This window comes from Calypte anna, chromosome 1, assembly GCF_003957555.1.
Source record: "Calypte anna isolate BGI_N300 chromosome 1, bCalAnn1_v1.p, whole genome shotgun sequence".
Classification (NCBI taxonomy): domain Eukaryota; kingdom Metazoa; phylum Chordata; class Aves; order Apodiformes; family Trochilidae; genus Calypte; species Calypte anna.
In genome coordinates, this window is record NC_044244.1 from 148,310,133 (window position 1) to 148,327,838 (window position 17,706).

General features: G+C 39.5%; 1 protein-coding gene across 1 annotated transcript in view; it reads left to right on the forward strand.

The window, feature by feature from the left end:
- The window catches only part of ABCC4 (ATP binding cassette subfamily C member 4), a 145,875-nt gene that overhangs the window by 109,582 nt on the left and 18,587 nt on the right, over window positions 1–17,706 (forward strand). The window contains 5 exon segments of the mRNA XM_030460300.1: window positions 3,377–3,532; window positions 8,213–8,302; window positions 8,769–8,888; window positions 8,890–8,942; window positions 15,184–15,289. Of these exon segments, the coding sequence (XP_030316160.1) occupies window positions 3,377–3,532; window positions 8,213–8,302; window positions 8,769–8,888; window positions 8,890–8,942; window positions 15,184–15,289 (525 nt within the window).

Below are 17,706 nucleotides of genomic sequence, written 5' to 3' on the forward strand. Positions count from 1 at the left end.
AAGAAGAGCAAAATGGATGTTCACCTACGATCTTTCTTGCTTATGGGCCATCTCTTCAGCTGTTGTGTTTCACTCCAATGTAGTAGCAGACAAGAAGATTTACATCTCTTAGTGAGAGACAGAAATAGAATAAAATAAAAAAACGAAAGCAAGAGATACTAGCAGTGTGTATGACTCAGAACTTGGTGGGGGCAGGAAGAGGAGGGATGACTGGGGGTATTTATTTTTGCTGAATGGTTGTGCTGTGGTTTTGTCATCCTGAAGTGAATTTGCCCAGCTTGAAACTATTGCCAAGAACTTCATGTTTGTTTTCTATGATGCTTTGCACAATGCTACAGTAGACTGCCACTGTGTAAAATAAATCTCCCAAGCATCTGTGCCCCTTAAATTGGTTTTAATTACAGAGAAGTGCCTCTTAAAACCAGGTTTCCAGATCTGCTAGGGATTCTGCCCATGCTGGTGACAATGAGAGCTCGTACCCGTGGCTCATACAAGTGTCTGTCTGGTGGCTGCATTGCCACTGGCAGGATGAGTGAGTTTATAAACTTCTGCTGTGCTTGTAGATTTTTTTCTTTGTGGGCACCCCTGCACCCAGTTTAGGAAGCTGCAGGTACAGGAAGAATGGAAGAAGATTATTAGTTGCAGATCACCCATGTGCTAAGGTCTCTTTTGATCTGCCTGTCTCAGCATCCAGGATTTCCCTATGGCCAAAGCAGGTTAGGAAGGACCCTCTTGTTTTAACATCTTTGCTAACAAGCAGAGTCTGCCAGGGACAGACTGGGAGTGCTCACTTAAGGAGCTCTGCCAGCACCTGGCTGTGATTAACCTCTTCTATAGCTGTAGCAGGGGAAGGTTATCATGTACAGCCTTGGTTTTTTGGACACCACTTTCATTGTTTCAGGGTGCTTATGGATGCTCATTGACTAATACATTGTTAAATGCACCTTGTCCTGACAGATCCTAAATCCAAGGGTACGGTTACATGAAAAACTTTGGAGGGTGAGGGTCTAGATTTATGGCACAGCAGCTGTTGGTGTAAACGCTCTCAGAGGAAAGGGACGTTGCCTGAGGGGTAACAAAAGACGTGGGCAGTTTCAGTGGAGAAGCTGACATGCTGTAAATCTCACACTCATTTTCTGTGCAGCTCTGCTTTGAAGTGTGAGTGACGCTTGAGTAATGATGAGCCCAGAGCAGCAGGTGTACTCCTGTGTGTGCACATGTCCTGTGTCAGCCAACAGGGTCCTGGCCATATGATTCCTGTTAGGTGTCTGGGAGTCCCATTTGCAGATTGTCCCAGTATTTTCTCTGGCTTCGAATATGGCCCTCTGAAGAATACAATGTATTTAAAAAAAAAAAAAAAAATGTCTACGCTGAGAGCAGTTTCAAATTCATGTCAATTTTCAGCAGCCTGTAGCCAATTGGACCAAAAATACAAATAGATTCCTCTAAATACTGAAAAGCGTAGTTCTTTCATTTGATGCCAAACTGAAAGTGGGATTTCAACAATATGCAGAGCAGCTGCATTTTTATTTTAAGTATCAATGTATTTTTTATGGTTTTTTCTTTATATCCTTAATACAATACATTATATCACTGACACAGAGAAACAATTGAACTTTTGTTTTCATGACTCCGGGTGTCTGTGTTCTTCATTCAGCCTTTTCTTTCTGAACTGCCTTGTAACTGTTGACAGCTACTTTTCCTTTGTTTCCCAGATACAGTTTAGAACACTAGAAACACTTAAGAATATAATTTTGTCATTTATTATAACATTTGTATAAATTAGGCTGTATCTTTTAATAATAAGCACTCTATAAATGTTAGTTCATATATAGTAGTACAATAATTAACTGTTGGATGAATTTGTTGGGGTAGAAAATAGAGGTAGAAAATACCTTTTAGATTACGTTCCTTACAGTGTACTTCTTCAGTTTTGTGTAATTTTGATCAAATGTGGGCATTGCTGCTTTGTCTGAGCTTAGTGTCTCTGACTGGTAGAAAGTTTCTCCTTGCTCTTCGATGTAATGTTTCCTGTGCTTAATTTCATTCCAGCAGTCATTTATTTACTGCATACATCTGAATTTCAGGCAGTGGGTAATTGCCCTCTGGTGTCTGTACGTATACTTATGAAGGTTTTCATGTTTCTTTCCCTTCTGCACCCCAATCACTTTGCCAGACTATATTGTACATGTTTAATCCTCATAAATCCTTCCTCATCAAATCAGTATCTCCAACCCATATTAATTTTATGTTGCACTTCTCTGAACTCTTTCCAGTGTGTTGATTTCTTTCTGGAAATGTAGCAATTAGAACTGAGTGCAGGAAATAACAAATTCTGCCAGATCAGATCTGTGTAGAGGGTTATTCCCATTACCTTCTCTTACACAATTGATTACTGTACGTTGTTTTCTTTAAGAATCCTCTACCTGAAGACAACATATTAAAAAGAATAGCTTGCTGTTCAAGTCATATTTAATCACCACAAATTATATGTCTCCTCTCTTCATTAATAGACCTACTTTGTTCCACGTGTTCGTTTCATATGAAACATATGTAGGTTTTAACTCCATATCATAGGAGATAGCAGTCGCATCTCATATCGTGTTTTCTCTAGCTGCTTTTTTTATTTTTTCCCCTGAAAGCAGCATTTTTTCACATTGCACACAGTGTCTTTTTTTTGTTTGGGAACACAGAGAAGCCTGAATCATTGTTACTTCATTATTTACTGTTTCTCCTGACTGGAAAGGAGTTGCAGCTTGCTCATATGGCCTTGTAGTTTCAATAAATGTGTCCTATCTGTTGAAGCTGTCTGGAGCATGAATACAGTTTATAATCCTCTGCTAGTTTTGGCTTTATTTTGGCTTTAGTGTTTGTCTACTTTGAAGTACTTCACCTTAACCATGCTAGCTAACATCCATCTCAGTTATTTAAAATGGGAATACTGCTTATACATTGTTCCCAAAGATCTTTATGGGAGTTGCTTTTTTGATTGAGAAGTAGGTGCATGCCTGAAATTATTTGCCTAACATCACCCATCAAACCAGGTTTAGTATAAAAATTATCAACTTTGAATCACATTACTCTATACACTGAGCCACTTTATCTTGTTCACAGAAAAAAAAACCACCACACATTAAGGGAAAATGTTTCACCTTTGGGTATGATCCAAGAAATTGTTTGCTATCCAAATATAACCTGAATCGAAACCGATTTGAGAGGAGGTTTTTTCCTCTCAAAAAACTGTTAATTGCAAAGAAGTTTTATTTGGTGCTTGTTCTGCTATAAATCCTATGATGCTGTAAAACCTGTCACTTGACATATTAATTTATCCTGAAAAGCTCGTGGCTTAATTGTACACGTATGGCTTGCTCTCTAGGTTGGGATAGTGGGAAGAACTGGAGCTGGGAAAAGCTCTCTGATAGCAGCTCTCTTTCGCTTGGCGGAACCTGAAGGGAAGATTTGGATTGATAAGTACTTGACATCAGAGCTAGGACTCCATGACTTGCGGAAGAAAATTTCGATTATACCTCAGGTAAGAGGATGACTTGGTCTGCTGTAAACATTTTGTTCAGTATAATGCTATAGTATTTAAAATGTGTTGCCAGGATATGTTCCCCCTGCCCCCCGATATGGAGGAGACACAGAAACTTCAGAGAGGTATTATTTTTACTTGAATATCAAGTCTTGATTGAAGATAAACAGAATGGTTGTTGGGGTCAGGAGGATGCCTTCCTAGTGTTGCCCTCCATCCGTTCCTCCAGAATACTTGTGAGTAGATGTTAGCACTTTGCTGTCATCCTATAGCCTGGGAAAGAGCAGAGAAAATCTGATGGGGGATATACCAAACATCAGCAGTTTTCTGAACTCACTTGTTCCTCTTACAGCAGTTCTTGACCGATGCATTGCCTGAAGCTTCATTAATGAGGATCACTTGCACCTCTCTAATTTCCCCTACACAAACTGACTGAGGCTAGATCTAGAAAGAGCAAATATGTCAACCAGAAGTGATCTACCAGCCTTTCTATTATTTGGAGAAAGCTGGGCAGGAGGGAACCAGAGAAATGGACAAAAGAATGAGTTGTCATGGTAAAAACTTGCTGAGCTTTAGAAGCTGAATGCAAGAGAGGCTGCAATACAGAAAAAAAAACTACGACAGTATTGGGAATAGGCTCAGGACCAAGACTCATCTCTCATCTCGTGCAGAAAAAAAATGTTCCAGAAGTCCAGTAGGTCACAGGTCCTCTCCTCCCCTCTCCTCTCTCCCTCTCCCCTCTCCTTCCCTCTCCCCTCTTCCCCTCTCCCCTCTCCCCTCTCCCTCTCCCCTCTCCCCTCTCTCCCCTCTCTCCCCTCTCTCCCCTCTCTCCCTCTCTCTCCCTCTCTCCCCTCTCTCTCCCCTCTTCCCTCTCCCCTCTCTCCCCTCTCTCCCCTCTCTCCCCTCTCTCCCCTCTCTCCCTCTCTCCCTCTCTCCCCTCTCCCCTCTCTCCCCTCTCTCCCCTCTCTCCCCTCTCTCCCTCTCTCCCCTCTCTCCTCTCTCCCTCTCTCCCTCTCTCTCCCTCTCTCTCCCTCTCTCTCCCTCTCTCCCTCTCTCTCCCCTCTCTCCCTCTTCTCTCCCTCTCTCTCCCTCTCTCTCCCCTCTCTCTCCCCTCTCTCTCCCTCTCTCCCCTCTTCTCCCTCTCTCTCCCCTCTCTCTCCCCCTCTCTCCCCTCTCTCCCTCTCTCCCCTCTCTCCCCTCTCTCCCTCTCTCCCCTCTCTCCCCTCTCTCCCCTCTTCCCCTCTCTCCCCTCTCTCCCCTCTCTCCCTCTCTCCCTCTCTCCCCTCTCTCCCCTCTCTCCCCTCTCTCCCTCTCTCCCCCCTCTCCCCCTCTCTCCCCTCCTCTCTCCCCTCTCCCCCCTCTCTCCCCTCCTCTCTCCCCTCTCTCCTCTCCTCTGTTTTCTGTTCCTTTCTGATGAGACATTGAATGAAAGAAGGTTTAGGTATAACCTCAAAACTTCTTCAAGGATGGAAGCCCAATGCAGGTTACCATGTTGTGTAACAGCTCTTCCATCATCAGTTTATTTTTACCAGGGAGGGAAAAAGAGGGAAAAGCTCATATACTGCAAATGCAAAGTCATGGCTTTGGCAACTATTTCATCTGGGATGTTCTAGCAGGTAGATAGAACAGTAGGCTGGAAACTAGAGGATTTGTTTGCCATATTTAGCATTAATTCTCAGATCTCTCTCTATTTTATTACAGAAGCTGTATTTAGAGTTCTTACATCATCTTTGTATCTGAGTGTTTACTAGCCTGTTGGCAGAGTGGCATTCAGAGTCTATTACTTCTGTTAAACTGAGAATCTGATAAGAATGGTAATGAACAGTGTTTCTAAGCCTCTCATGATTACCTGCTTTGTTATTTTTTTCCTTTCCCAAGGATAGGAGTCAGAGAAAAGAAGCAGGTATGCTATTATCAAAAAAAAAAAAAAAAAAAAAGATACTCCCCCAGCAATTGGATTGTTGCCTAATGCAGGATGTCTTTTGTTTCTGCATGCTGAAGGCCTTGTTATTGCACAGCAGAGGTACTCACTGGTACTAGTCATCTTTTATATGTAAAGAGCACTTTACATGGATTTAAATTCTATTTTTTTGTTTGTGTGCAGCATTCTTTTGTCCTGAAAGTAGATGATCGTCAGTTCTTTCAAAATCAACAGCTTTTTCAAAGTCTTGCCCGTAGCTATTGCAGGTGATTTATATATTTGGAAGAATTCAACCCTTGTTAAATAAAATAGTGAACTGAAACAGGAAAACTGCTGGTCAAATGCAGTTCCTGCATGTTGAGAAATGCAGATGCTCAGAATTCACTGCATTTAATTTTACATGGGGTTTTTTTCATACGTAGTTCTATTGTCATAGTTGTAAAACTACTTTAATGCAGTTAAATTCTGTTACTTTTATCAAGTTTATATGATAGGGTTTTCATCATAGTCCCAAAGGGTTTTAAGTGTCCAGAGGCTAACAGGTAGCATTTCTCTTCCACATAAGTGAAGACTTGTTTTCACTAAAAATATGCAAAACTCTTAGGTGGCAGTGGTAATAATGAGAAGAGGAAGGATTGGAGTAAGGTTTATGCTATAGTAAACAGAGTGATAGGCATTTTGTTGCACTGTGTTAGTGTCAATACAGAAATAGCAATTTATCTTCAAGTAGTTATTTTGCACCAAATATTTTCATAATTATGTGGGATACTAAGAAACCAGAGGGAGAGATGCTTATTAAAATTATAGCATAAAACATGTTAAATAGATCCATTCCTAGAGAGTGATGAGACAAGGCTGCAGTTTTCATATATGCAAGTTGAAATACCTACCTGGAGAAGTAAAAATGTGCTTAGGTTTCTAATTGCTTGCTTGGATGGAGCTGTGTGAAGGTTGTGTTTGTAAATCTTTTCTATGCAAATGTTGTCTGCCTTCCTGACTGCAAGCATTTTTACAGCAATTATTTACAGGTTTGTCTTATTGCTTTCCTCTCATAAACCAGGCTGTTTTAAATAAGAATCTGTGTCAGAAATTATAATTAAAATATATCCTTATCTTCAGTTGCAGTACATGTCTGTTATTACAACTTTTATACTAGTTATGAACATTTTATAAATTCATCCGCTTGTTTTGCCCACCTATAAAAATGAATTGAAAAGGAAAATAAATGCAACAATACCTTCAAAACACAACAAATTGTGTGTATTAAAAAATGTGTTGTTAAACAAATAGCATTTTAGGTGTTTTTGAAGCAAAATTCTTCATGTTTTTATTAAATCCTTTTGTTCATTCAACAGGTTTCTAGTGATGTATTTTGCCGAACGCAAGAATTACTTTCAAATAATTGGCGTGTTATTTCAAGAAATGGATATGTTCTTTTACATTGCTTGTGGCATGTTCTGTCTTTGTTAATCCTTTTATACCACTGAGAATGGTTTAGAAATGAAGACACTAGAAAAAGGTTAAGCTCTAAATTCTGTTCTGATTTGCTGCAGCCCTTTGGAGCTGGGCATCACTAGGGTTACTTGGGGCATAAGTTATAACAGAGGTTAATTTCAGAGTGAGCTGAAGTTATCTAAGTTTAGACTTTATTTCCTAGGGGAGAAAAAAAAAACATTTTGCATAAGTTTTCTCCAATTTAAAGACTGACAACATGATGAATGGTCTGCGTTTATGATTAGCACTATTACAGCTTTTGACTTGTTGTTGCTTTATGTGTGGTATTAAGAGGAGTTTAGCCCTGGTCATGTCAGTGCATGACTCTCAGGTCTGGCAACTCACTTCAGTGAGTACTGATGATCTGTTGCTTAAAAAGTTCTGGACCAAAAGTCATCTTCCCACTTTTCAAACACCACACTTTCTGTTGTGAATTGATCTGTTCCAGTTTGATTAATGATCTGTCATTGGTCTGATCGGGAAATGAAGTAGGACAAAACTTGCTTCAACCCTGGAGAAATCCACTCTGGTAGCTGGAAGTGAGAAGGGATTTGATCAGACTCCCTGGTGTATTTTGAGTTAGAGCTCTGTCCAGCAGTGCCCCAGTCAGTTCTGAGTAAGTCTCCTTTGATGCTGAGGCAGTATAGATTAACTTCAATATGCATAGGCTTTAACATCATGTTCAGGTGGTGAAAGCTATTCCTCTTAGGCTCTGGTGGTAAAATTGAAGGGCTTTTGTGGTATAGGAAAAAAAAAAAACCAAACCAAAACCAAATAGAGAAGAAAAACCAGAAACACATTGTGAGCACTCTGATTCCTCTCTGGTTTATGTACTTGAAAAACTAATTTTCAGAACTGCCCAAACGTAATTTAGGAGTGTGAGCTCATTGGCAGTGGTAGTTGCTGGTTTTCATGAACAATACCAGGAGAATAGCAGTGATTTCATGTAAGTATATATAGCTTGTGGCATCAAAACAGTGGCATGTAAATGCCCGTTTGAGTACCGACATAACTGTGTACAGCAATTTGCAAACAGACCTGTCCTGTTTGTTAAATTATCTTCACAGAGACTGGTTGAACACTTGCCTTTCCTCCCCCTTGAATCATGCTATTGTGAAATAGTCCTTTGCATTTCACAGAAAGTAGCTTGATGTTGTATGTTTCTGTGCTATTGTTGATATAGGTTAGTTCTGATTATTATGAAACTGCCTGTTGAAATATAAAACCTGTGTTTATAATGGAGTGCTGATTTTACTGGGTTTTAGGAGCCTGTTTTATTCACTGGAACTATGAGGAAAAACTTGGATCCTTTCAATGAATACACGGATGAAGAGCTGTGGAATGCCTTGGAAGAGGTGACTTATTAAATCTAATAATGTGCATCTGGTGTTTACAAGCCAAATAACACTATAGTACTCGTGAGCATTAGGTTTTAGATGTTTTCATCAGGTTTAATAAAAGCATAACTGTTGATGGAAGAAGATAGACCCTTGTGTACATATTTGCATATGAGTGTGTTTGTGCATGTGTGTGTAGATGTGTAATAAGCCTTTTATGAAAAAATTATCCTTTGGGATGATGCTTTGGTTACGTTTTGATTCATATCTTACTTTTAATGAACATTAATAGATTCCTAACAATGTGCTTTAATGTTTTTAGAATTCTAATAACTGACACACTGTGTAATCCAACTTGGCACTTACTCATTTTGAGTTAGAATATAAAAGGTAAACCTTGCATACTTATTGTTGTGTCATCAGACACACAATAGCTGATTTAAAAGGGAGTTCCTCATCCTACAATATGTTGACATGTCAACAGGTGCAACTGAAGGAGGTTGTGGAAGATCTACCTAATAAAATGGAGACGCAGCTGGCAGAATCTGGGTCTAATTTTAGTGTTGGTCAGAGGCAGCTGGTGTGTCTTGCCAGAGCGGTTCTAAAAAAAAAACAGGATCCTTATCATCGATGAAGCAACAGCAAATGTGGACCCAAGGTAAAAACAAAATCTGTCGTGTTAAAATGGGCTGGTTTTGTCGTGTTTTTCTTTCTAATAAGATCATCTGTACTGTAGAGATGAGCTTAAGTACTTTTTCTTGTAGATTGTGTTGCTGTTTTGTTTTCCATGATAGCATCATTGTCTATTCAAAATGGGGCAGTCGAGTTTTGGAGGCAGAGCAGATGATATAAATTAAGAACTCAAAATACCCTTAATTTCAGTGCATTCCACAGAGTAAGAAAATTAATATTCAGACTTTAGTTGTCCTGCAGTCATAGAGAAGAAGACAAGAATGTCCTTGGAAAGGAGATCAGTAACATCAGAACGGCCATGAAATAGATCCAGTACTGTTGATTTTAGAATAAATGTCTCTTGCATATAAATAAATAAACATTCCCCACCAATAAACCCCAAACCAAACAAAAAACTAGAAAGATGAAAAGTGTTGTGAGCAAAACTGGATACTTTTGGTTATGAGATGCTATCCCTTCAAGTGGCTCAGATATTGGTGCAATAAAGCATAAATAAAATGGGGGGGGGGAGAGAAGGTATGTTGTCATAAACATCACAGGAATCACAAAACAAATTTAGTGATGTTAAAAGCTACAGGAGGAACTCTAATTTATCCTTCGCTGTTTTGTCTTGTGTAACTCAGGCCGGCAGAACGTTCCTGAATTCATTCCTGTTTGAACTAGAGTGTACTTCTACAAGAACATCCAACCTCAATAGAAAAAAAAAAATTCAATGACAACCCTTGTTAAATTGTTCCAATAGCTAAGTACCCCCACTGTTAATTTTTGAAACATTTGAAACGCTGGTGGAAATATTTTGGAGACAATACTGCAAACGTACTGCATCAATTAGTCTGAGCTGAATATATAGTTCCAACAAACTATGGCTTGAGGGAGAACTCAAAGTCCAAAGAGGACAATAACACAGCAAGTCCCTCAAACAGATGCATTAAGGATTTTGTATGTCATCTGGGCGTGACTCATTTTTATAACATCTTCTTGGGGGAGAAGTGGTGCCACTAGGGTAGCTTTGCAGTTCAGCTGACAGTGTATTTCTAAAACCTTTAGAGAAGTGCATTCCCTTCCCAGAGGTTCACTTTTTTCCCCCTTCTTTTCTTTTTTTTCTTTTTTAGTTTTTTAAAAAATTTTTATTCTTAGCTTATTTTTGGCTGAGCTCTTATAGATTAACTGTAATTAATCATAGCTGTGGAAATTTAATACCATCTTATTCATCCTCCCTGTTTTGGCATCTCAAATGTGTGTGTTCTCAACTTACACTATCCATTTAATTGATCTTGATTAATGCGTGCTGCAATATATATTATAATAAGGCAAATGTTTGTATCAACTCTAGGCATAACAATACAAATAATAACTTGGAACTTCTCCTTTGAATTCAGTTTGCATTACACTCATTACTACCTTTTCCTTAATGTGTTGCTATAACTAGAGCCGAGTATTTTTCAGCTGTGTGATCCGATAGGACGCTCCTCAGGAAATGCTGATGTTGGTTGCTGAACTGAGCAGTCAGGGAGGCATTTTTGGCATGTAAGGAAAACCTCCTTCTCCTCTGATGCACAACCCCCATACCTGGCATCCTTGTCTTTAGCCTGGTGGCAAGCACGCATCATATCAAACACCTGGGATAGGAAAGCACAGGCAGCTGCTGCTGGCTCTGGGGATATTATTTCTTTTTTTTTTGTCTTTCTAGCTCTTGCTCATTGCTTCAACTACCACTGCAACCATTCGCCTTCTCGAGTTAAACCTGGAAGCAAATGTGAGAAGGCAGGGCTTGGGGATGGGAGGAGGAGCTGGAAGGGTGAGGTAGTGTGGGGCAGGGGATGTGGCAGCAGGGTGAGAGATGTGCAGTGCACCTTCCCCAGGGCTGAGGGGCTCTCCAGGGGCTTTCTGCAGCTCTGCTGGGCCATTCTTGTCTGCTGCTGAGTGAGGCTGAGCAAAGGAGTGAAGGGAAGGAATTTGCAGTTCATCCTTCTCCTTCCTTTTCAGATCTTCCAGATCCCATATGTAACATTACTATCAACCCGCCTCGCTCCTCCTAGCTCCCAGCTGGTCTTCATGCTGCAAGGGTGTCAGTGCTGCTGGGAGGGAGAGGAGGAACCTTCCCATAAAGATGGTTGCCCCAAGTCAGACTACTTGCATGTTTTATGTGATGACTGACAGACATTTAATTTGATCTTATCTTCTTGGTCCTGAAGCTGACATTCCTATCCCTAAAGAACAGAAACATTTCATAGCAGCTGAACCATTCTGGAAAGCTTGTGTGACATCTGGAGCAGAGGAGCTGAAATCTATCTGTAGTCACTTTGGTGATACATTGAAACAAAATCCTTAGTAATTGTGATTTTTTAAAAAAATACTGAATAAGTTGAACTTACTGAGCTTTCTGTGCACTTACTACAGTATTATGTCTTAACTTGTATTTTTATGGCTTAAGGAGGACAAAACTTTTTGAGACCAGTTCTTGGGACCAATCCACAGCCACATGTTGACATTGATTGTTCACTGAGTCTGGTAAAAAAACCCAGTGCACATAGTTCAGTTTATAGCCAGGTTAACCTTGTAAGATTTAGCCTTTCTTTACATAAAGCTGCTATCTGTAACTGTTTCTCTTTGGAGAAATCATCCAAAACCACTCAGGAATTGTGTAGTGTGAGATATGCTTCCGGGACAATCACAGGAGAACATTAGACTGAAGATAACTTACCCTGTGTTCCTTTCAGCATCTTGGTTGCTTCTCATTCAGGTGGTATTTATTCTTGCTTTCTAAAGTTTTCTTTTAGTTGACTAACTCAGTTACACCAGGTCTTGGGTTGCTGTGAAACTTGGTTTTACATCCCCAACCCATGGTGCCTGTGGGACACCTGTACCACCATTTTGTGTATTCTTACTGTTTCTTGCAATCGGGAGGATGTTGGTTCCCATTTTCTTACAGTCAGATTAGGGTTGAGTTTTTGTCATCCAGCAGCCCTGGTTTCAGCACTCAGGTTGCATCTTTGGTTTTTAATGTGCCTGAAAGATTGATGGGGTTTTTGTCCACTGAGGTGGATGGCGGGGTCATTTGGCACTTGCCTGTCCACTTTCTCAGTGTGTGTAAGTGCCACATAGGGTCCATTTATGCCCAGAAAAAAGGGCAGAAATGCTGCTTCCCTTGCCATTTTTCTAGAGGGTAGATGGCTCTAATTGGCATGTCACAAATTCTCTATATTCTGAACACATAATTCTGTAAACAGATAATTTTCCTAATCATTTAGATTTTTGTTACCTTTCCTTGCCTTCTTCTTGATATTCTCATAGAAGTTAATGATGGTGCTTCTGCCTGCCATCCCAGAGAGATCTTGTACTCCAAGATCTGCCATGAACCTTAGAATGCTTCTGGTCAAGTCCCTATCAGCAGGCATGTCTGCATGTGATCATGCTGTGATATTTGAAGGTGAAGCTATTAGCTCTGTTTCTGATTACTTTGTTGTCTCGTTTTAGAACATTTGTCACACCCACAATATCACCAGCAGTTTCTTATTAGGGATAAGCTTATATTCAAGAAATACTTGTTTAAGATAATAGTTTGATAATATCTAGCTACGAGTGAGAAATGGTTTCTATTGTAAATGTAGGAAGACGTGGTGCTATAAGGAAGGCATATAATAAAGGAAAATACAATAAATTAATTCAGAGGACAGGGATGTCAGATAAGAATAGCAATAACCTAGGAGTTATAGATCATTTTGAGCCCTCTAAAAGCTTGTTTTCAGAATTCCTGAGCAAGCTATGAATCCCTGTCCTCTGTAGTAGCTCTGCAGGAAACTTCACCTGAGCTTGTCTATAAAGAAAAAGTTTCCTTACATAATTCTAGGAAGTATTAAAGCTTCTGTTTCTGTTTTGCTAATCTAACCATTGTAGAGAACACATCACGCTGTCTACGTAAGTCTCTTCCTTACTGAGTGTTTTCATGTATAGCTGTTTTTTTTTTCTTTTAAAAGTGAGAGTAGTCAGTTCATTGAGGCATTGCAGAGAAGATTCATACATTAACACTGGGGTGAAAGCACTGGTGTGGCTGTGATGTGGATATTAAGGATGAACAACTTCCTTTTCTTAAGGAGACTCTTAACACACAGGGCTAAAGAGCCTGGGTGACTTCTCCTCCCGTCTCTTCCCCTGATTGCCTACTGGCCTTGGTTAAAACAGTAGGAGCAGAAGGGCCAAGCCTTCTCAAACTGCAGCCCAGAACCCCTTTCTCTTAAACTCAGGACAGAGCTTAAATGTTTCTATCCCCAGATGAAAATGACTGGGAACTCTTACTTTAACTGTTCGTGTCTTTTTTCTCTCTGGTGAGTTGTCATGTCATCAGGAGGGGTCTGTCTATTCCTTTGTCATGCTGATTGCTTAACCTTAGTCTGTAACAGAAGTTATGTTCAGTCCTTCTGAGCATGAGTTTGTGCTTTCTACTGTGTAAACCTAATGGTTATTCCATTCCTCTGAGTCATCCTGTTCTTCCTATGTTGTCTTTGTCCACTTCTTTATTATTGGTGCTTCCTGACGTGATGGCATCAGAACAGTTTTTTTTTTTTTTGCTTAATTTATGAAATGACCCCAAATACTTATCACATGCAGGCACATTCAGTGTAGAGTACTACTTCTATTTAAAGCATAACGATTTCTCAGAGGAAGATGTGTGGTGGCATTAATCATTTTTGTGGTTTATTTTCCTGTTATTTTTCACAGTTTGAAAAAATAAGGCTTTGCAAGCAACTGGTTGAAGCTAACATGGTTGCCTAAATACACCAGTTTTATCCAGTTTTTATCTCCTTTACCTTTTTTTAACTGTACGTACAGCATTTATTATTCTCCAGTCATTTTATATAAATGTATAAAAGTACAATTTCATGTTTTAATAGAAAACCTAGAAATGAGACCCATGCCTTTAAGTGCATGTGACTTCTAAGCTGGAGCTTCCTCAGCCTCCAGTGAGTATATATTGAGCTCTTTGTGTCTTCTTTTTATCTGGGATGACAAGTTTAATTTCTCTACCTGCATTCCTACACTACCTTTTTGTCCATTGTCACGTCTCATTGTTGTGGTTGGTTTGTCTTTTTTTTTTTTTTTTTTTGGAAGGCTGAGGGCCTGGCTTTGTGCCCAGGTTGGAAGCCAAGGCTTCCTGTGCAACGTGGGCTTTTCAGGTGCCTCTAGAGGGCATTCATCACCTGATGGCTCCCTATTTCAGGTGCTTTAATTCACCTTCCAGCCATGCCTCTTTCCCCTTTCATTGACTGAAGAGAGATGGCTGTAGAGATTTCCACATTTAAGCCTGATTGCTGTGCTCTTAAGTTAGGTCATGTCAATGTTTCCTTCCTTTGTACAGTTACTTGAATAATCTCCAGCTTGCACCTCTTTTGCACTAATGCTTGCTGAGAGCTGAAGAACATTTTAATGTCTTATGTATCTTCAGGTATAACTTTGTTTCATATCTGGGGTTCTCAGCTTATTTGTGAAAGCTAGACACGGAAGTAGAAGATTAAAAATTATGTGTTCTAGCTTAGTTTTTCTTCTTTACAAGGCCCGTGTATCCTCCGGGATCCTTTCCTTAGGTGGTAAACTCATAGTAAGTTGAGGTTCTTAACATTTAAAGCTCTCTTTCCTTGGGTCATGTGTTCAAAAGTTAACACTTTTGATTTACAGAATAAGCCAAATTTTCTTATTTCTGCATTCATGTTCTTGAGCCAGCCACCTGCTTTATCTCATCCCCTTTTGCAGCTGAAATCAAGAACCTTAGTTACAGGCTGTTTGTTCTTCAGTTGATTTGCAATGAAGGATATTTGTTTTCACCACCTTTCCTTCACTATTTGCACATACTAAAGCTTAAAGTAACAGTAGGGTTTTTGGTGTAGAAATTTTTAGGAGTATCTGACACTACAGAATTTTCCTCGTTCAGTTATCAAAACCTGGTAAATTAGTATCCTGAAATGAAACCTATTGCTCTAATCCCAAGAAAAAACTCTTTCCTGCTCAAGTGTAAAGGGTCGATTTTGGAGTATGTCTTGTGATACGCCTCCAAGTCATCTAATATAACGAGAGGAAGAAACATTTTAATGAGTTCATAAGCATATTTCCTGCCATTCAGTCATGTTTTATGAACTCATAAAACCTGCCTGCCGTTCAGTTACCCATGCAAAAATCTTATTTTTCTCCACATTGCTCTTGCTGTGTTTCAGAACAGATGAGTTCATTCAAAAGACGATCCGTGAAAAGTTTGCTCACTGCACAGTCCTGACCATTGCACACCGCCTGAACACCATTATTGACAGTGACAGGATTATGGTAAGACAGTAAGCTGCTCAAAATTATTCTTTCTTTTTGTTTGTTTTGGTTTGTTTTTAAATTTCCTGTGGAAGAATAATGTTATCAACCTTTTCTTCTTAATTTTGACCCAGAAGTGGGTAGAAGTTCTGCTTTAGGCGTATCCTACTTAACCTACCTATCCTAGTTACTGTGATTGGCAATTCCTAAAACTAGAAGTAATGACCTGAAAAGACTCCTTACATTGCTCAGCCCTGTGGTTTCCAGCCTGCAAGGCACAAACCCATTGCAGGTGAGGCACTCGGGCAGACCTGAGCAGATACACTTTGCCAAGTCCAGGAAGGGTGTGAAGACACACCCAAAAAGCTCTGGACAGAGTCAGCTGGATTCTGTCAGGTTTATTAATTCAGTCTCGGTGGTCTGAGGGAGGCAGTGACAATAGTGGTGTGAGATGTGTGAGGAGGAAGTGGTGGAGGTTCTGGGGCAGGAGACGTGGAGGTAAGGAGGCAGGAGCTGCCCTTGGGCAAGGGTGGTGGTGGGAGAAGTGGAACTAGACTGGTGAGGTAGTGAACATGGCAAGGTTCAGACAGAAAGGATGAAACACCATCAGTCTAGCAGACTCTGCCATCTTTGTTTGTAACAGAGCAGGGATACACTCTGCCACTGTAAGATACCCTCATCCTCTCTACCATCATGCCCACCCCACTGTGCATTGCATTAGGAAGTATTTGGTGAAAATTTTCATACAGGCAGTGGCCTTCTCTAGGCTCTCAGGAATTCGTGCTTATTTGTGTCCTTGAAATGATGTGCATCCTGCAGTTTTGCAATTTTCTGCCAGAGGAACAGGAGTCCTTGGCAAACGTTTTCTTCACAGTCAGTTAATGAAGTAACTGATGTAGTGGGCAAACTGTGTTCATGAGTGAAACTCAGATTTAACTGGGTTTCAGGTAGAAAATACCCTTCACCTCTCAGTGGTAACCTTAAAAATAATTTCTTCACTTTTTGTTTTGTGAAAACTAAGCGTATTAATTCTTTTGATTATTTTCTTTTACTGGATCCTATTTTAAAATCTGATTGAATTACAATGGTTGCCTCAACTGCACAAAATGAAACAATGGGATCTACCGAGGTGAGTGGTGTTCTGAGGAGTAGAATGGAATAGATTGTGAACTGAGTGATTATAGTTTATGTACAAAGAGAGAAACCAGCAGAACTGCCATAAGTTACCATATAATTGCAAGCATTTAACTTATAATAAATATTTTCTTTGCTAGTGGTTACCTCCCCACAGGTCTAATGGATATGTTGGTGTTTTCTACAACTAAAGTGAACAAAAGACTTGTGAGGAAACAACTGTGACCTAATTAATAGCTCTGTGTGTTTGCTAGCTGTGCAAAGGGATTTCTGTGGGTTTTGCTTCATTAACTACCATTAAAAAGTTATGTACAGAATGCTCTCTCTGTTTTCTAGTTCTACCTTTAATATCATTCAGGTGTAATGAAAATCAGATGTTTTTCTTACTTTTTTTACTGAGAATCATTGGGACAAAGCATAGGAATTGCTTTTCTCTCCAACCTGCTCAGTTTTATTACCAACTGTATAGCCACTCAGTTGCATTTTTAGAACCTGTACATTATTCTTAACATAATGTTGTTTCAGTTTAGCCACTATTAAGGTCACTATTAAGATTTCTAATTTCCTAAAATTCTAATACAATCTTTTTTTAATGCCTTTGACCTCTTCAGAGCATTAAAGAACAGATTTGCAAGAAAGTGTGCCTTTGAGTTCATAGTCATTAGTAATTCTTAAATATTTTTTCATCTTTTTACATTGCTCCAATTTTGATTTCTTTACAGGTTTCTCTAATTTTATGGTGGGAGAGGAGGGCAAGAAGCATAAGACAGAAAAAATGTGGAAACTGAAATGTGACCCCTTAAGAAATCTCTTTTTTTGGCATTCTTATTCAGTTATTGATTCTGTTTCTGGACAAATTAGAAATATGATTGCATATTTAGAATGATTGGAGTTATGGCAGGTGTGCTTTTGTCACACTTTTTAATTACTTGGTTTACTCAGGCATGTAACTCCTAGTGGGAATATAGCAGGATTTTGGAAGAATAAGGAAAACGTGTGTTAAAAATGGAAGGAGAAAGAGTCTCTCTCTCTCTCTAGAAGCCTAACTATTAATGAGTGCCATCAACAATAAAAACAGCATTCCTGGAAAATTAGTAATTTACTTAAAAATCACAAAATTTCAGAATACTCGGCTAAATAAAGCTTTTAGTGTATTTTAAAATTTGGCTAGTCAATAATGTGTTCTAGTAATTTACATATTTAATTGATGCAGATCCTTGTTAAAGAGTAAAAATTCACAAAGGGAAGTGCATTTGTTATTGCATTACCCAGTATCATTAAAATCTCTGGTTTTGCTTCTCCTT